We start from the raw sequence: 26,865 nt of genomic DNA, 5'->3' as shown, positions 1-26,865 counted from the left end.
AGGCTATCTACCAAAACCCAGAAAAAAACCAAACACCAAAATGAAAATCCAGTAACTGCATGAAGTAGTAGGTAAAGTGATCGTAAGAATAAAATTAATCAAATAAGAAACATACACAACTGCAGCTAAGAAGGGACATATAGCCAGACATCAACAAAACATGAGCATGGGATTTGCTTCTCCTGGAGGCAATGGAGCCAGGATGCTGGGTTTCTCCAAACTCTGAGCAGGCCATTCTGGGTTTGATCCTCTGGCAGAGAGCTACCCACTGAAGAACTAGGCGTGGTTTTCTTTCCTTCAGAGAATTGCTGACAGACCATCTGTCACACACTCAGCCTGAGCCTGAGCATAAAGAATAGCAGTGTCAGCCACAATTGTGATTCTTAAGAATGACTCTCACCCCCAACCTAGTGCAGTATCCTCTCACAGAGAAGAACCTGGTTAGGAAGCTCGGAAGCCAGGCGACTCACATGGAATTAACACTGGGCCAGGGCGCATGGCTCTGGGGTCAGCTGTTCCGCAGACAGATTGGGAGATCTGACTAGCTTCTTGATCGGCGTTAAGAAGTGGGTCAGATTGAGCAGGATGGAGATGCGTAACAAAGAAATAAACGTGGACACCTGTGGCCAGCTGATACTCAACTTGGATGGCTCAGTGGGTTAAGGGCCTGACTCTTGATTTCAGCTCAGGTCAGGATCTCAGGGTCAGCTGGGCTAACCAGCACTTAGCAGGGAGTTGGCTGGAGATTTTTTTTTTCTCTCTCTCTCTTCTCCTCCCCCCTGTTGTACTTTCTATCACTCTCTCCCAAATAAATATATAAATCTTTTTTTTTTCATGTTTAACAATCTTTAATTCAAATGTGAAAGTTCAAAAAAAGCCATATGTAGAGCTTGGGACTTGTTCTTTTAAAAACAAGAATGGAGAAATGCAACAGAATGATCTTTCCACTTTTTCTTCAGAAACTTTCAAGGAAAGGATAGATCATAGGGCCATAAAGATCCATTTAGTCATACCCACTTTCTCTCCCTACCAATAGTCTTTCACCCATTCCATCATCTTAATACACATTCCTGAAGGAAGATTTACAGTTCAGCTTGCTTACATAACCATTTAAAAATACTTAGCACCAGCTTGCTTCCTATAATGCCAAACAAATCAAATCATGAAACTACTTCAATATGCATTTCTTCTTTTTAAAACAAGGGGATACTTGTTTGTAGAAAGCAATACTTAGCCTACAGATACATTTCCCAGAAACGGCAGGTGCCATTTGAAGGCCTAGACACGCTCATGCTTTCAAAGTGGAATACCTAGCCTAATGTGCATAGAAGCATGAATGGCTAAGTTGAAGATCAATATTATAACTATTTTTTCTATTTATTTGAAGCACAGTAAAAAAAAAAAAATTGGTACACTTTGGAAATTCAGTGGCACAAGGCACACTGCCATAACTTGAGGGACATTATACAGTTAAAAAAAAAAAAGTAAATAAAAAGAAAAAATATTCCCGTTTGAAACACTGCATTACATAATTTTACCTGCCCAAACAGACCATTTACAAATATTAGGTCAATAAACTGCTAACATCCATAAAAAGGTAGCTTTTTTACTAAAATGCAAGAATTTAAAAGATTGGTATCTAAACAAGAAAAGACAAAAACAAACTGGAATGAAAACCTAGGTATTACATCTAAAATCGGGGCTTTTTGTTTGGGCCTTCATACTCTTCTCTCCCTCTACCATATCCTGCTGGAGTTCCAGGCCCCATTCCTCTAGGACCCTGTCCACCCACAGGTCCCGCACCTCCCTGCCCAAAGCGCTCAATACGCATATCGCTTCCCATCATGGAACCACTCATGGTTGCTGGTGGGACTCCAGGATTAGCTTCATAACCTATGCCACCTCCACCACCTAGAGGTGGAAATTTCTGGCCTCCTGAACCATAGGGATCTCCCATGTTCATTGCTCCTCCACCACCCATTCTCATGTCTCTTTCTCTTGGATCCATGTAGCCCATCCGGCTATAACTTTCCTCTATTTGGCGTCTCATTTGTTCTTCCATTTCACGCTGACGAATCATCATCTCTTCTTCCCTTCTACGTCGTTCTTCTTCTTGCCTTAGTTGCATTTCTTTACGTTTCTGCATTTCTTGATTGTGAAGTTCTTCCATGCGTCTTAATTCTTCCTGGCGTCTCATCAGATCTTGACGCAGAAGATTTGCCTGATGCTCATGATAGGCATCTTCCATTTCACTTTCCAATTTGTCTTTTGCATCTTTCATGTTTTTTTCAACTTGTTCCCTTTGCTGTTTTTCCATTTCATCCAGGGATTTCCAACGCTGAGAATATTCATACTCAAATGTGCCATGTTGGGCAAAACGAGGAGGTGTTTCTCTCTCCTTTTGATACATTGGATTCTTCTGTGCAAGTTGTTCAGGAAGGCCATCTTCATCATCTAATTGTTCAAGTGGTCCCACAATGACTGGACGAGGAGTTGTTGTCAGTAAGAAAACACCTTCACTGCATCTTTCAAAGGCTTTTCCTGCTGCTGGTTTAGAAGCAAATTCAACAATGCCTTTCCCTGTAGATCTCCCACGATCATCCACAATTACAACAGCCCTTTCAATAGGACCAAATTGGCTAAAGGCTTCTTCCAACAGTTCATTGGAAACGTAAGGTGAAAGATTTCGAACGGAGAGAGCGGCAGCGTGTGTGGCAAAACGAACCCGAAGCTGTCTACCTCTCATGGGTGTATCATCAAGTTCAGCTTTGGCAATTTCAGCCAATGCCCTAGATTCAAGTTTAATAAACCCAAATCCTTTGCCTTTATTGATAAAAACGTCTCCTGGTTCTCCATATTTAGCGAAAAGTCTTTTGAATTCATCCTCTGTGATATCAGCAGGTAGATTCCCAACAAACAACCGACAACGCTGAGTGTAAGTTTTCTCTCCAGGCCTCCTCAAGAGAGACAAGTTGGCTTTAAATCCCTCTGAGTCGGAGATCTTCTCCTCGCTGCAGCCGCCTGGCCCGCCAGGCGGGGGGGCCCTGGTGGTGCTGCTGGTGGTAGGGTAGGTGGTGCTGCCGACCTCCGCGGGGCTCCCCGCCGCCTCCGTGCGGTGGCTTGGGGTGGCCGCCAGGAGTGCTTAGGCCCGGGTGACCGCCGGGCTTCGGCCCGCCTGGCATTTTGCCGCCCTTCCGGCCTCCGGGTCCTGGGCCCTGCTTAGGCCCGGGGCCTGGGCCCCCGGTCTGAGGCGGGGTGGTGGGGACCCCGCTGCTCGGCGGCGCGGGCGGGGGCGCCCCGGGGGGGCGCCAAGATGACAGCGGGCGGCGGGGTCGGGGTGGGGCCCGGCCCCGTAGGTCGGAGGAGTGGCAGGCGGTGCCGCGCCCAAGGCCAGCGGAGCGCTGCCCACTCCGGGAGCCGGGCCGGGTCCCTGAGGAACAACGGGCTTGGACGAGTCCTGTGGCGGCGGCGGCTGATGCGGTGGCAGCTGAAGCGGCAGCGGCTGCTGTGGTGGCGGCTGTTGCGTCCGTGGCTGCTGCTGTTGCTGATGCGGTGGCGGGATGGGGGCTTGGGGCCACCCTGGCCAGGGCCGGGCCCCATGGGTCCGCGGTTCTGATTGAGGCCCATGCCCGGCGGCGGGGAGCGGAAGTTGTGGAGGCCGCCGTGGCCGCCGCCTCCTCCGCGCCGGTGGAAGCCGCCACCGCCACCGCCACGACTCCGGCACCGGTCCCGAGACGTGTCTGTGATCAAGGGGCGGTGGAGAGGCAGAAGCGGAGAAGACGCTCAGGGCACGTAGAGGCCACCTTGCTTCGCACAAGATGGCGGATGACACAGGCCTTTTTTTTTTTTTTTTTTTTTTTTAAAGAATGATAAGAGAGGCTGCAGGGCTAAACAAAGTGAAAGGCCAGTGAGTCATCATGGCATCTCAGATTTCAAAATGAAAATGAAGAAAGTGGAGAAAAACCCATCCTCCAAAACATGCCAAACTCCGGGGGGAAAAAAATCTGTTGCCTTTAAAAAAATGTGCCCTTGGAAAATATTTCCAAGGACATCTTCTGTTACCCGCTCATTGGGCTTCTTATGAATATTTATGGCACAGGTATGGAATGAATGCTGTTACATAGAGCATGAACATGGAAACAGGCAGAAGCCATGAACCGGGCATCAGAGAATGCATTGCTAAGGCAATTTCTGGTGCTTCAGGATTTCTTGTCAATTTGGCTGTGACTGTAATGGTATCTGTGGGGTGCTGTATACTTATGGACACCGCTCAGGGGCCAAGCCGTGGACTACAGCTTATCTTCCCAGGTCTGTTTAGAGAGAGGGCCAGAGCTCAGTATTGTTAAGTAAATTGCACATTTTTATTAAAGCAATAATCTTTGAAGAGTTTAAGTACTATTTTCCATTTCAGATGTTATGTACCACCCGAAGGGACAGTCAGCACTTAACATCATGGGAAAACTGGGGGTGACCCATGGGTTTATGTTGTTGAATAAAGGTGCAAGAACCTCTAGGAGCTTCAGAAAAGCACACATTTGCTCAAAATAATTTTTTAACTGAAACTGTATTAGGAACTAGTTTCAGTCCCTTTCTGGCTCACATTGGCCATTTTTAAAAAGGGGTAGAGGGAATGTAGCCACAGCACAGATTTATCCATTTCCACACCAGTCCTGAGGAGACTCATGCTCTGCATTCTGTGTTCTCCAGAGAAGGACGAGCACCACTGTGATCCACAAAGCGTGACCACACAGCATCCCCATACTTTCATGTAACCAGTGGCGCAAGTGGAAACACAGGTGACCAGCCAGTCAGGCAAGTGACTGTAGTTGGGGTCGCTGGGGCCAGGGAGTTAGTCCGAGTCAAGTCAGCCCACGGAAGTGCTTTTATATATATATTTTATTATTGTTTTTTTTCATTTATTTATTTTCAGCATAACAGTATCATTATTTTTTCACCACACCCAGTGCTCCATACAATCCATGCCCTCTATAATACCCACCACCTGGTACCCCGACCAGTGCATTTTAAAGGAAACTTGCTGTAATGGGGTGTAAACATTGGCAGAGAGAGGAGCCCTGTAGACTTCCTGCTCCTGCCGCCTACAAATACCAATGACTATCTCACTGTCAAGGAAGAGCCATGCATCATCTGTTTTCTTGTAAATGGCAGAATCAGAATCTACAAGTGCCTTTGTGTAACAGAACAGGTCTTATCAACTTGACATTCAGCACAATCCAATGTCCTAGTATAATCTGCTTCAGATTCACTTCAACTTGCTTGGTCTTTTGAGGATCCAAGAAGCTAATTAGTACCATTTCATAAAAATTTCCTAATGGGGGGTCAGGGCTCAGATGATTAAGTGTCTGCCTCTGTATGATCTTCAGATCCTGGGACCCAGCCCTGTGTTGGCATCCCAGCTCAGTGGGAAGTCGGCTTCTCCCTCACCCTCTGCCTGTCCCCTTGTTTGTACTCTCTGTGTCTCTCTGAGTGTGTGTCTGTCTCTCTCTCAATTGGATAAATAAAATCTTAAAAGAAAAACAAAAACAAAAAAACCCCTCCCAACATCATATCTGGGGAGGGACTGTCACTTCCTTGTCAATTAAAGATGACAATAACCCAAATTGTTGAAACTTTTGTGCATATCCCTCTCTGATCCTGGGATAATTTGGTAGGTTGTCTTCATCATGTTGATGGTTTCCTTTTCTGTGCGCCATACTTTTCAGTGCTCTGAGAACATGCACGTAAGCCCATTTTTAAAATTCAATAGCTCCTCCTGGAATATTCTGGAGTGGATGACCACCACTCACACCTCACCAGCACATATGAGAGCACCTGTGATTCTGCTCCTTCCCCAGCATCATTTTTAGCTTAGCCAATCTGATGATTGAAACACATTATCCTATCCTCCAATGTGTGCTGTTCACTCTGTCGATGGAAGACTCAGGTAGGAGGCAAAGTAGTTGCAACTTCACTAATCCTAGAAAGCTAAAAGGCTAGAGAGGATATGAGGCAGGAGCCTCCTCTGTGTAGTGAAAGGGACCACAAAAATCCTTCAGGTCTCACTGAACTGGCTTTATTTACAAAAATATTTATATTGGAAGCTAAATTCCTTCTCTAGATACTAACATAAATATTAAGAAGGTTTCATTGTAACTCTGGGAGATATGCAGAACCATTTGGGAGTTCTTGTCTATTTCAGGGAATGTTCTATAATCTGGGGCTTGTGTCTCTCCGCCCAGCGTTTGGGCAGGAGGACCTCAACTGACCTTCCCGGATTTGAATAGATGACACTGAGGCACAGATCTGCTCAGTGCTACCACCTGGGCTGTTGAGTGAGCACTCCCAGGTAAAACATTTCTCAAACCTTGGCATTCATCACAGAAAAGGCAGGGTGGTCCTGTGTTCTAGAACACAGAATAAATAGATAGATAGAACACCCTGTGGTCTATCATTGGAGATTTTATTATGTATCAGGTGAAGCACAAGGGAGAGGAAAACAGGAGTGGAATCCATCTCTGTGAGCATCAGTGTCATGTAATAGTGCACTTCAGATGTCTGCCCAGCGTAAATACATGGAAACACTGCTTTTCTTACAAAAAGATACATATTACACATAAATATGTAGATCAGTGTTTATAACTAAACAACCAAAATGTTCCAAACATGAAAGCCCCATCTAAATTTCTCCAAAAGCTGCTATATATCTCAAATGTTTACTTTTCCCTATGTTTTATTTATGAAAAGCTCCTTTTTTTCCATCACTTGGCAAACTCAGGGCTTGTTAGCTTGAATATCCCTGGCCTATATTCAAACACATTTTCCCTCCTCTTCTTTGCTTTAATAAAATCCATCCCCAAGTGTGAGGCCTGGTTCTGTTTTCTGTTGCGTCACGATCACCTTGTTCCACGAGCCCTGGTGGTGGGCCAGCCAGACCCAGGCCCTGCTGCCTGGCACAGTCAGAATGCAGCCTGCTAACAGCCACAGCCCAATACCTTCATTTACTGCTGAAAATCTCCAGCCAGGAGGAATCAAATACCATCCACTGAGAATCAAAAGCCTGCATTTTCTTTTAGGTTTGAGAACCATCAGAAAGTGATCTTAGCTGGAATCAGCTTGTCATAAGAAGGGCAGTGGGGAGGTTTCAAAACTGAAAGTCTCACTGGGATCTTTAAGGTCTTGGCAGCAAAGACCCTTGTCGGGCACAAAGCATCTTACAGTCAGTTTTTCTCCTCCCTTCCTATCGGGCATTTAATTTTTGTTATGTCTGATTTTATTTCCAAAGGGGTTGTTTACATTAGAGTGTACCTTAGTGTTTAAAAGCTACAAGCTGACATTTATGAATTTATGAATTATATAGAAGATGTAAGGAATAAGGAAAAGAAGCCCATACACATCCCAACCATTTTAAGAAATGCGGTATCATCCACATCTTTGGAGTCGTCTGTACATCCCTCCCCCTGTCTGTCCATCAGTCCTGTTCACTATTCTCTGTGTTTACCTTATATTTTTACCAAAGTAAATGCATTGCTAAATCATATTTGATTTTGTATAGTTTCGAAACTAGAACAAATGCAACCATCCTGCACAATTTTTCTGCAAGTCGCTTTTATCTCTTCCTCAATAGCATGTCCAAGTAATGTACACTTACGATGTTTCACGGTAGTTCACTGTAACTTGAGCATGATACTGCAGAGCACATACCTTCCACTCAACAGGACTGGGTTGGTCCCTGTTTTTTATTACTACAAAATGGCAGGTTTTCTCTAGCTCTATCAGTAGAATAACTCTTTCAAAAGGCCTGCTCTCTTCAGCCTGGCCCAGGTCCTGGTGAAGCATTTTCAAAAGCGATGGCTCTAACTCACAGCCCTACCACAGTCAGAACCCATGGGCAGAGGCATGACATCATCACACAGGCAGCTTTCCGTGGTGTCAGTAGAACACTCCATACCGAAGACATTCTCAGAACTGAATCTACTTTCTAGACAGCACCGTGAATGTTGAGAAACTTGGGCTGCTGGGTAGCAGTTCGCTGCAAGCCTGGGAGAAATGTGAACTCATTTGGAAGTCCTTACCTACTTCCTCGGCTTTGTAAATTTTGAATAATCATTAATTTTCTAAGTCCCTCTAGCTGAAGTTCGTGAAGATTAATTGAAATAAAACATCTTAAGATGTTTTCAAAAAGTACATGGCTAAAGAAGCACAAAAGAAGTTTGAGTTTCTTTTGTACTAGGGTGATGCAAGGAAAGAACATATTATGTGGGGAGACTGGAGCTGCACACAGAGGACAAACGTTCCTGGAATTAAACAAAATTCCAAGGACAACTCCAGATTGTTTTCTTTTTTTTTTTTTTTCTTTCTTTCTTTTCAGCGTAACAGTATTCATTGTTTTTGCACCACACCCAGTGCTCCATGCAATACGTGCCTTCCCCAATACCTACCGTCTGGTTCCCCCAACCCCCCACCCCCTGCTCCTTCAAAACCCTCAGGTTGTTTTTCAGTGTCCATAGTCTCTCATGGTTCACCTCCCCATCCAATGTCCCTCAACTCATTTCTCCTCTCCACCTCTCCATGTCCTCCATGTTATTTGTTATGCTCCACAAATAAATGAAAGCACATAATTGACTCTCTCTGCTTGACTTATTTCACTCAGCAAAATCTCTTCCAGTCCCGTCTATGTTGCTACAAAATTTGGGTATTCATCCTATTTGATGGAGGCATCATACTCCATAGTGTATATGGACCGCATTTCCTTATTCATTCGTCCATTGAAGGGCATTTTGGTTCTTTCCATAGTTTGGCGACCGTGGCCATTGCTGCTATAAACATTGGGGTACAGATGGCCTTTCTTTTCACTCCATCTGTATCTTTGGGGTCAATACCCAGTGGTGCAATTGCAGGGTCAGAGGGAATTTCTATTTTTAATTTCTTGAACAATCTCCACACTGTTCTCCAAAGTGGCTGCACCAACTTGAATTCCCACCAACAGTGGAAGAGGGTTCCCCTTTCTCCACATCCTCTACAACACACGTTGTTTCCTGCCTTCCTAATTTTGGCCATTCTAACTGGTGTAAGGTGGTATCTCAACAGATTTTTAAAAGCTATGAAACTGATGGAACACAACTGGAGATCTCAAGGGGAACAGGTATTCTCTGAGCTTCGCGCAGGATGAAAGGCAAATTGACAAAGGTCTGTCTAGCACGGTGAGCGGGTAGCAGTGTCAGGCCTGGGCGGGTGGAGGGATGACAGAACTACAGGGCTAGCGGTGGAGAGGGGAGGTGGTCCGGCTACTTGTGTCCCTTACCTGCCCTCAAGGGCCCTTTGTGACCAGACCACAGCTCTGTGATGTGGGCATGAGGCTTGTGTCTGCATGGACACACCCAGAGCTCAGTTGCCAGAGGGCAGCAGTGCGATCGGTCACTAACTCTCAGGGCTCAGTTACCTGAGGGCAGCAGTGCGATTGGACATTACTACTTTCTAGAGGGAAGAGATGGAGAATTATCTCTTCCCTCAGGAATTCCTTACTGATGGTTGGCTGAGCCCCAGTCCCACTCTCTGGGCCGTTAATGCCATCTTTGCCTTTGTGTGTGGACTGGGGCTCTTCGTCTTTTTACTTTCCTACTTCCACCCTGATCCGTCCTCACCACAAGGCAAGAAACACATGAAGAGCGGGAAGGTAAGGAACCCTTGGCCCAGACCCAACAGAGTGTAACTCGATCATCTTTTCTATTATTCTTTCCACTTTTCCAAGTCACTGGAAAGACCCATGAAATGGGAAAGAATAGAATGGGTATTCTCAGGAGAGAGTAGACCACCCCATCCATCCAGGATAAGCCAGACCAGGCAAGGGTTAGAGGGACATGATGTTTTCTCCCTGAAGATCTCGGGCCGGAGTCCAGGTGTGGTGGAGGGGTTCAGGGCAGCGTCCCAAACACAGTGACCGGTGGCCAAGAACTGGAGGTTAAGAGCTGCCTCTCTAGCAGAGGTCAGGCCCCTGAGCACTGGGTCATCTGCTGCTGGGGTGGGGGTCCCAGCCTCCCCGTGTTCTCTTATCTCAGTACCAAGTGGAGCCACGGAGAAGGAGCAACAGAAGCAAAAAACATCAGACCGTGAAAGGTGCGTGACCGCCACTCACCCCTGCGTGCCCCAGTTACACTGTGTCCCCCGCTCTGAAGGTCCAGTCTCACTGTCTCCAGGACACCAGGGCCTGAGCCCATCCCTCAGGAAACAGAGCCCTGGGTGGGGGTTGGGGGCTCTGAGGAGGGAGAGTGAACCCGGAGGCTTCCCAGATTGTGCACCAGAATGAAGCCCTGAGGGGCTGGAAACTGGTATTCCCTAACCAGGCGCCTCAGGGCCTGGACTGGGGGCGGGACCCCCTGCTCCCACTGTGGACAAGCTGTTCAACTCTGCTTAGATTCCTCTGGAGGCTACAGTAGTCCTTCCTCCCCCAGCAAGGTCATGAATGGGGAAGCACTTTGGAAAGACAAAGCGATCCCCATCATGAATCCTGTAGTCACCATGCGGGCATGTGGTTTGGACAGTGCTATTTGGGGCTCCCGAGTTCAATCCCCCAAAGGTCTCCCCTAATGGGACATTGTACCCAGCCTCCCGTAAGATCCCTGGACCCTGTCTTCTGCTGTGACCCGGTCTCCTGTTTCCAGGTTTCAGAGAATTTCTGAAGAATCTAGAAGAGGTTCAGGACCTGTTCTCCTTTCTGGAAAGGTAAAGAATCTGCCCCTTCTCCCCTGGGTTGGCCTTCCTGAGTCTATGGTGTGACCCCTGGGCTGCAGGTAACAGCCTCTGGGGCTGTTTGTGGGGGCTGGGAGGAGCCATGGGGACAGACTGTGACCAAAGACTCAGGGTGAGGGACAGCAGGAGCATTGTGATGTGGGTGTGGGGCGTGGACGGCCGTGGGGACCGCTCCCGGACCCAACTGCTACAGCGGCAGCTCATGCCTCCTGTCTCCCACAGCCACCTGGAGAGGCTCTCTGACCAGGGGGGCTTTCACCAGTTCTTACATCAAGCAGCCCCTGGGCAGGTGCACCGAGGGGTGCCAGCTGGAGCCCGTCAGCCATGCAGGGAGCCTCTGCAAGATGCTACTCCCGCTGTGGCCCCATCACCTGCCCTAACTCCACTGACGGGGTCTCCTCGGCCTCTGGCCGCCACCCTGCCGGCAGGACCAATGACCTCAATTTCCGTTGCTTCACACTCCTCCCTGACTACTTCCTGGCTAGTAGAGCCTTTCCTCCCCCCGGATGGCTTTCCAAACCAGCCACTTGCTCTTCCCCCTTCCCCGTCATGTCTCCCTCCTTCAGAGGCCTGCCCTGGGCCTCTGACAGCCTCCTTGGCCCCAGAGCAGCCAGACTCTCCTTTGACTCTCCCTCAGTGTGACTCAAGGGCACCCCTGCCGTGCCCCATCCCACAGAGCTCGGCTCCGCACAAGCCTTGGTCAGCTGACAGGTCAGCTTCTCCTGTCCCAGCCATCTCGGGCCTGGGCCGCTCACACTGCTCCATTTCGGCCCTGTCCTGGTGGCAGGCAGCTGCCAATGCCTGGAACCTGTCCACCTCAACATGCTTGGAGTCCCATCAAGCGCCTCTGTCCCATGGCCCACCAGAAGCCTTGTTCTGGGGAGACCCCACACCCAGACAGGAAGAGACTAGGATCCCCCCTTCCATCAACCCAGATGTCCAGAAGCTTCTGGAGATACTCACTGCCAATAGAAAAGAACTGAGGTCTTGGAGGGAGAAGGACAAGAAAGAAAGGTCAAAATACCAGCTGACCTCTTTCGGGAGAATGTTCAAGTCCCCAGGTGACGGGCAGGACACCATGGGCCACCCGTCCTTCTGGAGCATGAGGGGCAAAGCAAAACAGCTGCTTGGTCCTGAGAAGCCCCCACGTCCCAAGATTCCAAGGGACAATTTAGAGCAGAAATGCCTCCAGCTCTTCTGGGGTCTCCCCTTTCTGCACAGCGAGTCCCTGGTGGCCACTGTCAGGGTGACCGATCCCCCATTGGAGTTCCCGTCTGTCATATTCAATGAGCTCTCTCATGCCTTGCCACTGCAGAGTCAGGGCAACGTGGTTCCACGCCTCTCCCTGACCCATGACTTACATGACCCTTCAGCCAGGCCCCAACCCTTGACCCTGAGATTGTCCCAGTCCCTGCCCCTTCCTCCATCTCAGCCCCAAACCCTCCCTCTGACTCAGCCCCAGCCCCTCCCTCTGACTCAGCCCCTTCCCCAGCCCCTCCCTCTGACTCAGCCCCTTCCCCAGGCCCTCCCTCTGACTCAGCCCCTTCCCCAGCCCATCCCTCTCACTCAGCCCCAGCTCCTCCCTCTGACTCAACCCCAGCCCCTCCCTCTGGACTGGCCCCTGCCCCAGCCCCTCCCTCTGACTCAGCCCAAGCCCCTCCCTCTGACTCAACCCAAGCCCCACCCTCTGACTCAGCCCAAGCCCCTCCCTCTGACTCAGCCCCAGCCCCTCCCTCTGACTCAGCCCAAGCCCCTCCCTCTGACGCAGCCCCTTCCCCAGCCCCTCCCTCTGACCCAGCCCCAGCCCTTCCCTCTGACTCAGCCCCTGCCCCAGCCCCTCCTTCTGACTCAGCCCAAGCCCCTCCCTCTGACTCAGCCCCTTCCACAGCCCCTCCCTCTGACACAGCCCCAGCTCCTCCCTCTGGACCGGCCGCTGCCCCAGCCCCTCCCTCTGACTCAGCCCAAGCCCCTCCCTCTGACCCAACCCAAGCCCCTCCCTCTGACTCAGCCCAAGCCCCTCCCTCTGACCCAACCCAAGCCCCTCCCTCTGACTCAGCCCAAGCCCCTCCCTCTGACCCAACCCAAGCCCCTCCCTCTGACTCAGCCCAAGCCCCTCCCTCTGACCCAACCCAAGCCCCTCCCTCTGACTCAGCCCAAGCCCCTCCCTCTGACCCAAACCAAGCCCCTCCCTCTGACTCAGCCCAAGCCCCTCCCTCTGACTCAGCCCAAGGCCCTCCCTCTGACTCAGCCCCAGCCCCTCCCTCTGACTCAGCCCCAGCCCCTTCCTCTGGATCAGTCCCATCTCAGGCCTCTAACTGAGCCCCAGACCCAGGCAGGCCTTGCACCCTCTGTCCCATTTGGACTCTCGTCTCTGCCACCCGTGATGGGGAGGTGCCGGGTGTCTTGCCCTGTAGCCCAGAAGACACCATCTTACACGCCAGCTGCTTTTCAAAACCTGGAATATCACTTTCTGGAGAAGCAACTAGAAAGGGGCAAGGTACCCCCTGTGATGAAAAGATCTCCGCAAGTCTTTAGCCAAGGTCCTCCTGACCTTCCGCAGGGTGGCCAGGCCCCCGAGGGCCATAGGTCAGTCCCTGTCCTTCCTGGAGAATTGATCGACTCTGAGCTCTGGGAGCAACCGGATTGGCACCTTTGGAAGAGGCTCATGAAGCAAGGAAGGGGCCCGTCCTGCAGGATCCAGCCATCCCTAGAGATACAGCCTCACCAAGAGTTCCAGAAGGTGCCCCAGGCACACAGCTGGCACAGTCCCAAGGCCAAGTCTGAGTCTACAAATGGAAGCTGCCAGGCCACACAGAAGACTGGGTCCAGGTACCCAGGAAGGACCGTGCCAAGAAAAAGACTGGGCAAGGATTCAAGGTCCAGTGCAGGGAGGATCCAGAAAGATCTACACAGGGGCTCAGCGAGCTCTCCAGAGAAGGCTCCAGGAAGAAATCGTGAGGAGTCAGACACAGACATGAAGCCCTCCACAAGCAGCACAGACGGGAAGCTCCTAGAGAAGGACCTGAGAGCCCATTTAAGGAAGTTGGGGCAGTCCAGAGAGGGTCAGATGCCTTTGGATGTTCATCCTTCCAGGCTTGCTGCCCACCACTCCTCGGACCTTCCCAGAAAGGCAACCCCTCACGGGAAACCTGGAAAGCCAGCGCTTTCCAAGTGCTGGGAGCCCCCCCACAATTTTTCCATCCTCAGTCCATATGCTCAGCGGATGCTAGAAGCACATATCAAAAGGCTCAGGGTGAAGCACCGTTGGGGCCTCCCCCTCAAGGTTCTCAAGACAATAAACCTCTTCAAGTTAAAGAAGGGCTTCCTCCTCTCCCAGTCCTTCCCTTCCCTCTCAGCCACCTGCATATCCAAGGCTGGCTTGGGCACCAAGTTCGTGGGAAATCCTTCTCAGCCCTATCAAGGAGAGGTGATGAAAGAGTCTTACCCCACTTGGGGGGGTCCCCTCGGTGCTCCCCAGCCTACGTGTGAGGAAATCCAGCAGGCTCTGGAGGGGACCTCACCTGAGGGTGGCCCTCTAGCTGGAGAGGGGCCCAGGTCACCTTCTCGGACCTTCACATACAGCTTTGTGGGCAGAATCTGGCACAGTGAGACTGTCTCTAGGACTCTTATGAACAGCAGCTTGGAGTCAAGTCCAAGTCCAGCAATGGCCACAAAGGAGCTAAGGAGGGTGAATGGGGGTCGGGCCTCACGGGACATGACCATGCTAGAGCTCAACTTAGAGCACCAGAATCTGAGTGCCAAAGTGCCCGGGGAGGTGGGGGACTTCAAGGAGGCCCCTGCCTGGGGAGTCACCTTAGAACCCCGTGTGCTGGCCAACAACCAAGGCCTCCGTGGCAAGCTGAGAAGATCAGGGTCTGCAGAGAAAAGTGACAGTCCCTTGCAACGTACAAAGGTGGTCACCCGAGACCTCGAAGAGCTACGCCTTGAGGCACGGCGCAGGGGATCGGAGCCCCAGAAGTTGATGGAGTCAGAGAACCGGCTTCGTGATGCCACCCCCACCGTGTGCCTACAAGACTGTGAAACTGGGGTCCTCCTTCAAGACTGTGAGACGGAGAGTCTCCTTCAAGACTGTCAGTCCAACATGTTCCTCGCTGCTGACATCTTGGCTTCTCAGGGATCTCTGTCTAGCTTCCAGAGCAGGTCCAGTGAAGACACATCTACTTCTGAGGTGCTGCATGGCCAAAGATCCCGTGGCCAGAGCCCCCACAGGCAGCCAGGACCCCTGGGACTGGAGCACCAATGTAAGAGCCTGAGCAGTTCATGTGTCCCCCCCGTGGAGATAGAGAGCTCCACGAGGTCCCCCTCGAGAGAGCCCGCCAACGAGTGGTCAGAAATGAAGCTCCTCCAGATCAGTGAGGTGAGACATCCAGTCCAGAGCAAGGAGTCAGGAGAGGCCTCGGGAAGCAAGGCCTGTGAGATCTTGCTGAAGAAAGCGGAGGCGCCTCCGGAAAACTACTTCAGGAGAAGGATGACACACTTGCTCCAGTGGTTCTTTCCCAGTAAAGGCAGAGGACTGGAAGATTCCCTTCAAAAGGGAAAGTCTTCATCATCCCAGGGCCGGGGACAAGTCATGGGCAGGTCAGCCATGGACAGGGCTTCTGCCGAGGCTCAGATGGTCGTGAGGGCTGTGGAGCAAATCCTAGAGGAGAAAATGTTGCCCAACCAGGGACTCAGGGTCCCTAAGGTTGACTGGTGCAAAAAGGATCTCCAGGCTTCAGCAGACCCCAATGTCTGCTATCACAGGGTTCTCTCCTACCAAGAGCAGAGGAGAGTCATGAGGGAGACAGCCAGTCCACAGGGCACCCCCAGGGGCCACAACTATGCCAACAAGACCGAGTGGATCGGGTGGCCCTTCCCCCCCAGGGTGCCAGAGTGCCCGAGCAGACCCTGCCAGAACGGGTCCCTGGTAGGGGGCCCTTCAGGCCGCACCCTACAGGCCCACTGCCCCAGGCGCTGCCTCCTTAAAAAAGACAGTTCACCTGGCCAGCCACTGTGTGCTTCTCACGCCTTTCCTGGCAGAACAACTTTCCCCCAAGGAAAAAACGCAGACAGTGGAGAGAAAAACTTTTTGTTCTCACATTAGTACATCATCTATGGGCTAATGGCGTCTTCATTCCACAGTTACTTTGCTTCCCCAAAATAAATGTGATTTTTTTTTCCCCCCTCAAGAGTGGTGCTGGCCTCTGTGTGTGTCCTGCTGCGGTGGGAGGGAAGGATCAGGGTCTGCTCTCCCCGAGGACCTGCTTTGGTTTCCAGAATGAATGGGGCCTTGGAGGATGGTTTATCTCGGGGTCCACCCCCGCCCCCTTCCTCCCTCTCCTTCAGTTTCCATGACAAGGTGAACAAGACCCAGACCAGGACCTCTCCTGCTTTCCATCCACCTGGAGCTTGTGTGGCTTTAGGGAGGGTTTGCGAGGCAGAAATCCCGCGGAGGCTTTAGGAAGACGGAATCCTAGGTCAGAGTGGGGCCCGCAGTTGGGAGACACAAGACTGGCCTTGAGGGCAGAGGTGAGAAATCCTGTCCCACTCCCCGCAGTCTCCTGTGGGGAGTAGAGGAGGGCCACCCCCGGAGCCTTCTCACCCCAGGGAATCCTGTCTTAGCTCCCTCAGCCCCTCTTCTCACACTCAGATCCACAAGGGACAAGCTCGAACCCGGTACTGAGGGTGTGTGGGGCGTGCCACAGAGATCCCCAGGGTCCCACCTGCCCAGGCCCAGGGCACTGAAGGGGCCTGCCCACCAGCACCCCCTTCCCCTCTTGGGGGATTGAGGGAGTGTGGCTGTGGGCAGGGGCCCCTGTACTTAGGGTGGGACGCCAGGAAGGAGGCCAAGTGACAGAGTGTGCCCATGCCTGATGTGACGACTGAAGATCCTTGGTGTCCCACTGCCACCTATGGGTCCAGAGGGGAGAAGTTAGAGGCCCCGGGGCTGTCCCCGCAGGGTCTGTGCCCCACTCCAGCTGCCAATCCCAGGGGTGAGGGGGTGGGGGTAATGGGGTGGGGGTTGTACAGAAGCCACCTGAGCTCCCACACAGAAGGCCAGGTGCCCAGAGGCAGCAAAGCCTTCAGGCAGAGAAGTGAATTTCTGCACAATTTGATAAGCTTGTAGGACTGGGGCCCCCAGACGGACTTGTGGTCTGTGACATTTACGTACACGTGTGGCCCAAGGATGGCTCCCAGGGGACTGGCCTGGCTCCTGGTCTTGGTTACCCCAGAGCCTGGAGGGGCAGGAGGCCCTCAGATGGGGCTTCTCCCATCCCCGGCTGGAAGGGATGTGTCCAGAAGGAGGGTGGAGTTTAGGAGGGCGCCCCCTGCATGTCCCGCGCCCAGCCCAACATTGTCCTCCAGGGTCCCCCACACATCGCTCTGATGGGAGACCCACACAGAGACCCAACACAGAGACAGTGCACAGAGAGCTCTAACAGAGACCTCTGACAGACACCCACACAGAGACTCCACAGAGAACCCTCAGCACGACGCTACACAGAGATCTCTGCCAGAGACTCACAAGGGCAGGGGCTAAGTTTCTGCTTATCATGATACCATTACTTATGATCATGCACGTTGTAGACTGCAAGGCCTTCTCAGAAACACCCAGAGACCGAGCCCATCCCATACTGAGAGATACCCAGCAGCTGTTGCTGTTGGACTGTGACAAACACCATGGCAGGGGCCACGAATGCCCTGGTGTGAACAGGGGAGTGGGGAGGGCACCCTGAGGGCAGGCATCCCGCACGCCGACTCCTATGATGGGGATCTCCCCCGGAAGCTTGTGTGCACACAACTACGGACCATGCCTCTCCCCGTGACAGAGGAGCTTTGCTACGCATCCTCGCAGTCCATTTCCGATGGTGTTTGGCCACTTATGTAATGGAAGACCATCGGTTTCCAAAATTTCATGAAATTTACATGAACTGAAAATTTTGTTTTCTAGACTCTATCTATTGGGAGGGGAGGGGCAGAGGGGGAGGAGTAGAGGAGGGAGGGAGAAGGACAAGCAAATTCCACACTGAGCGGTGAGCCTGGGCCCACCGGTTCTCAGGGCCTGAGATCCTGACCTGAGTTCAAACCGAGACTTGGTGCCTTAACTGACTGAGCCAGCTGGTGCTCCTGAGATTCTTGAACTAACTTTTGAAGTACGCAAGAGAGGAGAAAATACGTTACCAAAGTATTCACAAAATGGTAATGATGGTGATGTTCTGTGCTTGTGGAGGGTTTCCTCCTCATGAAGCCCTGACTCAGGACCTTGGCTCAGAGCACCTCGCTCACAACCCTAACCCCCTCCTCTAACCCCTCCCCTAACCTCTCTTCCAACCACTTGTCTAACCCCTCCTCTAGCCACTCCCCTAACCACTCCCGCCTTCCCATGAATCAATCCATGTAACTGATGAAGAGCAGGAAAGTTTGTTGCTGTTGTCTGCTTTGTAAAGCAAGGTTGCTTGTTGCCACCTCTCTTCTGGATTATTTCACAGACATTAGACGAAGCTTTGGAAGAAAGTTCTCCCTCATCTAGGAGAGTGGGTCTTCCCACGTTTTATCACAAACCTTTCCTACAAACATCTCAGAAATGCCAATATAATACATAGTATTTTCTACAGATGAACAAAAGCAAAGATTTATCTCATTCATGTAAATGCTAAGAAAGCAAGGCAGCGAATTATGGTCTTACAATACCTCACTTTTATTGTTTAACTGTCTCTGCTCTGAATACATTTCAGAGAAAATTCTGAAGTAAGCATTCAAGTGAAGCCATAAAAATGTTCTGTACTATGATCAAGTGGGCATTTTAACGACTTATAATTTCGCTTCTAATGTAGGAAACGCTCCATACCTCCCAAACTAAGCTTGTTAGGGGTCAGACAGATTCATGAATGTGTGCAGTCTCTATTAGATTTCTGTCCTGGGTTGTTTTTCTTCTAAATGTTTATAGCTGCTTAAGCAGTGATTTAGAAAAAAAATACTTTGACTACTTTTTTTCACTCTATGAACCCACCTCAAGTATTGTGGAAATATTAAAAGATATAATTCTCTCATTCCATTCTCATGCCTCGAAGCCTTTAGTTTGTGTTTTTGAGAACACTTGCACTGAACGTGATGTAAGTGTGCTTGGGTGTCCTGATACAAGGGTGGTGTTTTACATTCAATGCCTGTTTCTCGAAGGTTCACTTCAGCCCAGAGGAGCTGCTGACATGTTCTGTTGCTTCTGTGGGGGTTCTGCCTGTCTCATCCCTGGGCTTACTGCCCTGCTCTGTGCCACCAACAGTTTACCAAACTGCTGGGGGTCTGTGTTCTGGGATCCTGGCTTCTCAGCTGGACCCACTGGGAGAGACCTGGAGACCACATGATCTGCCCACAGAGTCCTACCATGGCCCAGGGTAGTAACAGGGAAGATCAAGGGCTGTGAGAATGCTTAGCACTGCTTCGCCTGGGCTCCCTGCCCCCTCTCGCCAGGGCAGCACCCCACCTCAGCCCCTGGCCACCCACTCCCAGGACGCAGTGGTGGCTGCTACAAACTAGGGTTGTAAAAGCCTTCTGCCCACATGTGGCATACATGTCATCTTAGTGAAGCAGTGACAAACCAGGGAAGAAAACAGTATCTGTTAATTAGCTCTAATGCAGAGTTCGACTATCCTGCAGTGTCCGTGCCTACATCTTTGACTCTTCATGGACTTCCACTCTTTCCATGCAAAACCGAAGGGACAGTGATGCCCTGTCTAGCCCCCACCCTGGAGGAGGGAAGGGGTGCTTGTGATTTATAGACTAAGAGGAAAGCACAGGAATCCCATGGGCAATGATTTGTGGAACCAGGCCAGGTTGGAAGAAGTAAAAGGAGGAATGAAAACAGAAAGGTGCAGTGTCCTTTTCTTTCAGAGAGTAACAGATGAACAGCGTCTGAAAGGTGGCCAGGAGCTGGGGTCCAGGGCCCCTGAGCCTCAGCAGAACGCACAAATCTCAGTTCCACATCACCATTAATGAACTGAAATGTCTCCTCTCTGTCAGTTTCAGGTGATGAAAGACTGTTTATATATTTTGGAACTGTCCCAGGCAGTACCAGAGTCTTGGTTCTCTTACCTGAGAAGGAAAGTAAGGTTGAAAATGAGAATACAGGGTGAAGACTGATCATAAATTGTTAGCATTTCCTCTCTCCCTGATGACTCAACATCGCCAGGCAGAGGCTGTGAGCCCCCTCCTGGGCCCACCAGGGTGGTCAGGCTGGCTCCCGTCATAAGGTCCCCATCTTACCTTCCCCTATCTGTGACCCAGGGACTCCAAACATAACAGTGAAATCCCCTCAAGTCTTTGTGGCCATCCCAACCTGAAATACAGGGACCTGCCCAGGGGTTCTCAGTGATTCAGGTCTGCACCTGCTGGATACGGTCACCTCCTGGACCCGCCTGCCATGCGGCCACCAGCAAGGAGTGCCGGTTGTGCCTCCTGCCCTAGCACCTGTGAGCATAACAAGTCCGGTCATTTCTTAGCTTTCCTGTGCGTGACTTCCACAACCACGTTGGAATGTTCCTTAAAGACCCCACAAGGGGGACTAACCTCTCCCACTCACAACAGAGTGGTATTGGCAGAAAACAGAATCTTCATTACAAATACATGTGGGCTGGGAAAGCTAAGCGACTTACTAAACCTGCATCTAGAAGGTGTCCTGCATCCTAGATGCCTGATGAACTCAGAGAGCCCGTTTTGTGCACAGTGGATCACAACAGCTCAGTTCCTCTTCGCCCCAAATCCTTGCTTCCCTGCTCATGACTGACCCTGTTCTCATGACCATCAGCGGGGGCTTGTGACTAGTCAATTCTGATTGTGTAAAATACACTAGAAGGAGGACCTTGCGTGACAAATGATTGAGACAGGAGAAGGTCCCCCCCCCCCCCCCCGTCAAAATAAAATCTTTTAAAATAATGAAGTTTTTGCAGAAGGGCAGTGTGCTCTGCGCTGTAGAACACCTCCACCTAGTGGTCATGTGGCTTCATTACATAGCAGCCCAAAATGAACTTCACCACCTTAAAGAGAAGAGGTTTTTAAAAAAATCATTCACAACCTGCATTGCCTGCGTGGCTCAGTAGGTTAAGTGTCTGACGTGATCTCAGCTCAGGTCTTGACCAGCTAGTCACTGGAACTCTGCCAGACGCTTACTTTATGGCAGTTGGTTGGAAAAGAAGGGAAACCAAACAACGACAAAAGCCAGGCTGGCCACCAGGAGGCAAACCACCTTGCAACTTTCCAAGAACTGGTCTCACTCCATTTCATTCAGTCCTGATCACTAATTAGCTCCATTTCAGATACAGTCTGTAAAGATAGATTCCCAGCCCAGGTTCACAGCAGCCCCACTCCCCTCCCCCACTCCAGGCCCTGCTGGATCATCCCACTGGAGCAGGTGCCGGTCTGCACCTGGAAGCCTCCCTGGGTTCCCCTTGCCTAGGGACCATGTCACCCTTCCTGGCTCAGACACTCAGTACCCCTCACAGTGCAATGTCCTTACCTGGTTTGCAGGCTCGTCCCCTGGCCAGCCCGTGTCCTAAACAGCCTCCCGTGTCCTGGGGGCAGCCTGCCAGCCCCCAGTGTCCTCCTTCCAGCTCGGTTTCTTCCCTGCAAGTGTGCCCTGCCCACGTCGTCCCTGCTCTGGTGGCCTCCGTCTAAACTCTGTGCTGTGGAAACCCTGCATCCACTGCCTCCTCCTCCAGGGAGCACTCCCTGACTTCAGACCAGTGCACCTACTGCATTTCGCTGTGGACCCCAGGCTCTGGGGCTCCCGATCTAGTGGTGCTGGTTCCTGGCCCGCAACCCTGAGAGCCTGGCTCCGGCCCCTTGCACTTGGTGTTCGGTATGTTTTCTCACCCGTCAGTCATTGGAATCTTGTAAGGAACGTATTTACTGCATTTTCAGGTGAAAGCAGCTGTCATCTCATAGAATCCCAGCTCCTAAAAAACCTTTTAAATGATTCTTTGTATATAGAGCATATTGTAGTTTTATCACTGGCGGCCGGGCAGGTCTGGTGTAAAATGTTTTACAGGATTCCTAGTGCCCAATCACCAGAGTGATGCGGAGAGCAAGGACAGCTATGACAGCTTCTACAGAATAATTTTGAATTCACAAAACTAATTCATTATAAGACTGAAAAGTCGTGTATGACATAAGCCTATGGTGACATCTACAAGCACATTGTTCCAGGTCCCCTGCCCTTGGAGCCTCTCTGCACGGGTTAGCCTTTCAGCTGTATTCGGAACTTCTGAATTGCTCATGCTACAATATCCCATAGCTTTATGGTTCATCTCATTTAGTAAAATGAGGCTTAAATAACACACTTGAATACATATGGAGCAAAGGTCAAACTAACTCTTTTCTTAATTATAAAAAGATAACATCAGGAACTCTGTCCTTTTTGTAAAGCATTCCATAATTATATAAGTTAAATTACGTTTACTTAGTACACACTGTCTTTTTAAAATCAGTCGTAGATGGTGAGTGATCTGAGGGACTGGCCCGCTCAGACAGAGCTGCATAGCCTCCTGTGCTAGGTATCCTGACATCTTCGGATTCAAGTTTTAAGAAGTTTCTTGGTGTTTTAAGAGACAGAAGTATGGCAGAAGTATGACTTCTCCTGTCTCAATCATTTGTCACGCAAGGTCCTCCTTCTAGTGTATTTTACACAATCAGAATTGACTAGTCACAAGCCCCCGCTGATGGTCATGAGAACAGGGTCAGTCATGAGCAGGGAAGCAAGGATTTGGGGCGAAGAGGAACTGAGCTGTTGTGATCCACTGTGCACAAAACGGGCTCTCTGAGTTCATCAGGCATCTAGGATGCAGGACACCTTCTAGATGCAGGTTTAGTAAGTCGCTTAGCTTTCCCAGCCCACATGTATTTGTAATGAAGATTCTGTTTTCTGCCAATACCACTCTGTTGTGAGTGGGAGAGGTTAGTCCCCCTTGTGGGGTCTTTAAGGAACATTCCAACGTGGTTGTGGAAGTCACGCACAGGAAAGCTAAGAAATGACCGGACTTGTTATGCTCACAGGTGCTAGGGCAGGAGGCACAACCGGCACTCCTTGCTGGTGGCCGCATGGCAGGCGGGTCCAGGAGGTGACCGTATCCAGCAGGTGCAGACCTGAATCACTGAGAACCCCTGGGCAGGTCCCTGTATTTCAGGTTGGGATGGCCACAAAGACTTGAGGGGATTTCACTGTTATGTTTGGAGTCCCTGGGTCACAGATAGGGGAAGGTAAGATGGGGACCTTATGACGGGAGCCAGCCTGACCACCCTGGTGGGCCCAGGAGGGGGCTCACAGCCTCTGCCTGGCGATGTTGAGTCATCAGGGAGAGAGGAAATGCTAACAATTTATGATCAGTCTTCACCCTGTATTCTCATTTTCAACCTTACTTTCCTTCTCAGGTAAGAGAACCAAGACTCTGGTACTGCCTGGGACAGTTCCAAAATATATAAACAGTCTTTCATCACCTGAAACTGACAGAGAGGAGACATTTCAGTTCATTAATGGTGATGTGGAACTGAGATTTGTGCGTTCTGCTGAGGCTCAGGGGCCCTGGACCCCAGCTCCTGGCCACCTTTCAGACGCTGTTCATCTGTTACTCTCTGAAAGAAAAGGACACTGCACCTTTCTGTTTTCATTCCTCCTTTTACTTCTTCCAACCTGGCCTGGTTCCACAAATCATTGCCCATGGGATTCCTGTGCTTTCCTCTTAGTCTATAAATCACAAGCACCCCTTCCCTCCTCCAGGGTGGGGGCTAGACAGGGCATCACTGTCCCTTCGGTTTTGCATGGAAAGAGTGGAAGTCCATGAAGAGTCAAAGATGTAGGCACGGACACTGCAGGATAGTCGAACTCTGCATTAGAGCTAATTAACAGATACTGTTTTCTTCCCTGGTTTGTCACTGCTTCACTAAGATGACATGTATGCCACATGTGGGCAGAAGGCTTTTACAACCCTAGTTTGTAGCAGCCACCACTGCGTCCTGGGAGTGGGTGGCCAGGGGCTGAGGTGGGGTGCTGCCCTGGCGAGAGGGGGCAGGGAGCCCAGGCGAAGCAGTGCTAAGCATTCTCACAGCCCTTGATCTTCCCTGTTACTACCCTGGGCCATGGTAGGACTCTGTGGGCAGATCATGTGGTCTCCAGGTCTCTCCCAGTGGGTCCAGCTGAGAAGCCAGGATCCCAGAACACAGACCCCCAGCAGTTTGGTAAACTGTTGGTGGCACAGAGCAGGGCAGTAAGCCCAGGGATGAGACAGGCAGAACCCCCACAGAAGCAACAGAACATGTCAGCAGCTCCTCTGGGCTGAAGTGAACCTTCGAGAAACAGGCATTGAATGTAAAACACCACCCTTGTATCAGGACACCCAAGCACACTTACATCACGTTCAGTGCAAGTGTTCTCAAAAACACAAACTAAAGGCTTCGAGGCATGAGAATGGAATGAGAGAATTATATCTTTTAATATTTCCACAATACTTGAGGTGGGTTCATAGAGTGAAAAAAAGTAGTCAAAGTATTTTTTTTCTAAATCACTGCTTAAGCAGCTATAAACATTTAGAAGAAAAACAACCCAGGACAGAAATCTAATAGAGACTGCACACATTCATGAATCTGTCTGACCCCTAACAAGCTTAGTTTGGGAGGTATGGAGCGTTTCCTACATTAGAAGCGAAATTATAAGTCGTTAAAATGCCCACTTGATCATAGTACAGAACATTTTTATGGCTTCACTTGAATGCTTACTTCAGAATTTTCTCTGAAATGTATTCAGAGCAGAGACAGTTAAACAATAAAAGTGAGGTATTGTAAGACCATAATTCGCTGCCTTGCTTTCTTAGCATTTACATGAATGAGATAAATCTTTGCTTTTGTTCATCTGTAGAAAATACTATGTATTATATTGGCATTTCTGAGATGTTTGTAGGAAAGGTTTGTGATAAAACGTGGGAAGACCCACTCTCCTAGATGAGGGAGAACTTTCTTCCAAAGCTTCGTCTAATGTCTGTGAAATAATCCAGAAGAGAGGTGGCAACAAGCAACCTTGCTTTACAAAGCAGACAACAGCAACAAACTTTCCTGCTCTTCATCAGTTACATGGATTGATTCATGGGAAGGCGGGAGTGGTTAGGGGAGTGGCTAGAGGAGGGGTTAGACAAGTGGTTGGAAGAGAGGTTAGGGGAGGGGTTAGAGGAGGGGGTTAGGGTTGTGAGCGAGGTGCTCTGAGCCAAGGTCCTGAGTCAGGGCTTCATGAGGAGGAAACCCTCCACAAGCACAGAACATCACCATCATTACCATTTTGTGAATACTTTGGTAACGTATTTTCTCCTCTCTTGCGTACTTCAAAAGTTAGTTCAAGAATCTCAGGAGCACCAGCTGGCTCAGTCAGTTAAGGCACCAAGTCTCGGTTTGAACTCAGGTCAGGATCTCAGGCCCTGAGAACCGGTGGGCCCAGGCTCACCGCTCAGTGTGGAATTTGCTTGTCCTTCTCCCTCCCTCCTCTACTCCTCCCCCTCTGCCCCTCCCCTCCCAATAGATAGAGTCTAGAAAACAAAATTTTCAGTTCATGTAAATTTCATGAAATTTTGGAAACCGATGGTCTTCCATTACATAAGTGGCCAAACACCATCGGAAATGGACTGCGAGGATGCGTAGCAAAGCTCCTCTGTCACGGGGAGAGGCATGGTCCGTAGTTGTGTGCACACAAGCTTCCGGGGGAGATCCCCATCATAGGAGTCGGCGTGCGGGATGCCTGCCCTCAGGGTGCCCTCCCCACTCCCCTGTTCACACCAGGGCATTCGTGGCCCCTGCCATGGTGTTTGTCACAGTCCAACAGCAACAGCTGCTGGGTATCTCTCAGTATGGGATGGGCTCGGTCTCTGGGTGTTTCTGAGAAGGCCTTGCAGTCTACAACGTGCATGATCATAAGTAATGGTATCATGATAAGCAGAAACTTAGCCCCTGCCCTTGTGAGTCTCTGGCAGAGATCTCTGTGTAGCGTCGTGCTGAGGGTTCTCTGTGGAGTCTCTGTGTGGGTGTCTGTCAGAGGTCTCTGTTAGAGCTCTCTGTGCACTGTCTCTGTGTTGGGTCTCTGTGTGGGTCTCCCATCAGAGCGATGTGTGGGGGACCCTGGAGGACAATGTTGGGCTGGGCGCGGGACATGCAGGGGGCGCCCTCCTAAACTCCACCCTCCTTCTGGACACATCCCTTCCAGCCGGGGATGGGAGAAGCCCCATCTGAGGGCCTCCTGCCCCTCCAGGCTCTGGGGTAACCAAGACCAGGAGCCAGGCCAGTCCCCTGGGAGCCATCCTTGGGCCACACGTGTACGTAAATGTCACAGACCACAAGTCCGTCTGGGGGCCCCAGTCCTACAAGCTTATCAAATTGTGCAGAAATTCACTTCTCTGCCTGAAGGCTTTGCTGCCTCTGGGCACCTGGCCTTCTGTGTGGGAGCTCAGGTGGCTTCTGTACAACCCCCACCCCATTACCCCCACCCCCTCACCCCTGGGATTGGCAGCTGGAGTGGGGCACAGACCCTGCGGGGACAGCCCCGGGGCCTCTAACTTCTCCCCTCTGGACCCATAGGTGGCAGTGGGACACCAAGGATCTTCAGTCGTCACATCAGGCATGGGCACACTCTGTCACTTGGCCTCCTTCCTGGCGTCCCACCCTAAGTACAGGGGCCCCTGCCCACAGCCACACTCCCTCAATCCCCCAAGAGGGGAAGGGGGTGCTGGTGGGCAGGCCCCTTCAGTGCCCTGGGCCTGGGCAGGTGGGACCCTGGGGATCTCTGTGGCACGCCCCACACACCCTCAGTACCGGGTTCGAGCTTGTCCCTTGTGGATCTGAGTGTGAGAAGAGGGGCTGAGGGAGCTAAGACAGGATTCCCTGGGGTGAGAAGGCTCCGGGGGTGGCCCTCCTCTACTCCCCACAGGAGACTGCGGGGAGTGGGACAGGATTTCTCACCTCTGCCCTCAAGGCCAGTCTTGTGTCTCCCAACTGCGGGCCCCACTCTGACCTAGGATTCCGTCTTCCTAAAGCCTCCGCGGGATTTCTGCCTCGCAAACCCTCCCTAAAGCCACACAAGCTCCAGGTGGATGGAAA

At 51.0% G+C, this 26,865-nt stretch overlaps 1 protein-coding gene across 1 annotated transcript in view; it reads right to left on the bottom strand.

The window, feature by feature from the left end:
- Positions 1 to 1,381: 1,381 nt before the first annotated feature.
- LOC131829031 (splicing factor, proline- and glutamine-rich-like) overlaps positions 1,382 to 26,865 on the bottom strand; it is a 38,082-nt gene continuing 12,598 nt past the window's right edge. The window contains 4 exon segments of the mRNA XM_059170368.1: positions 1,382 to 3,040; positions 3,042 to 3,305; positions 3,307 to 3,355; positions 3,357 to 3,677. Of these exon segments, the coding sequence (XP_059026351.1) occupies positions 1,691 to 3,040; positions 3,042 to 3,305; positions 3,307 to 3,355; positions 3,357 to 3,677 (1,984 nt within the window). The 3' untranslated portion in view covers positions 1,382 to 1,690.

This window comes from Mustela lutreola, chromosome 4, assembly GCF_030435805.1.
Source record: "Mustela lutreola isolate mMusLut2 chromosome 4, mMusLut2.pri, whole genome shotgun sequence".
Taxonomy (NCBI): domain Eukaryota; kingdom Metazoa; phylum Chordata; class Mammalia; order Carnivora; family Mustelidae; genus Mustela; species Mustela lutreola.
Note: the sequence above shows the minus strand (reverse complement) of the source record. Positions and strands in the feature narration are given on the sequence as shown.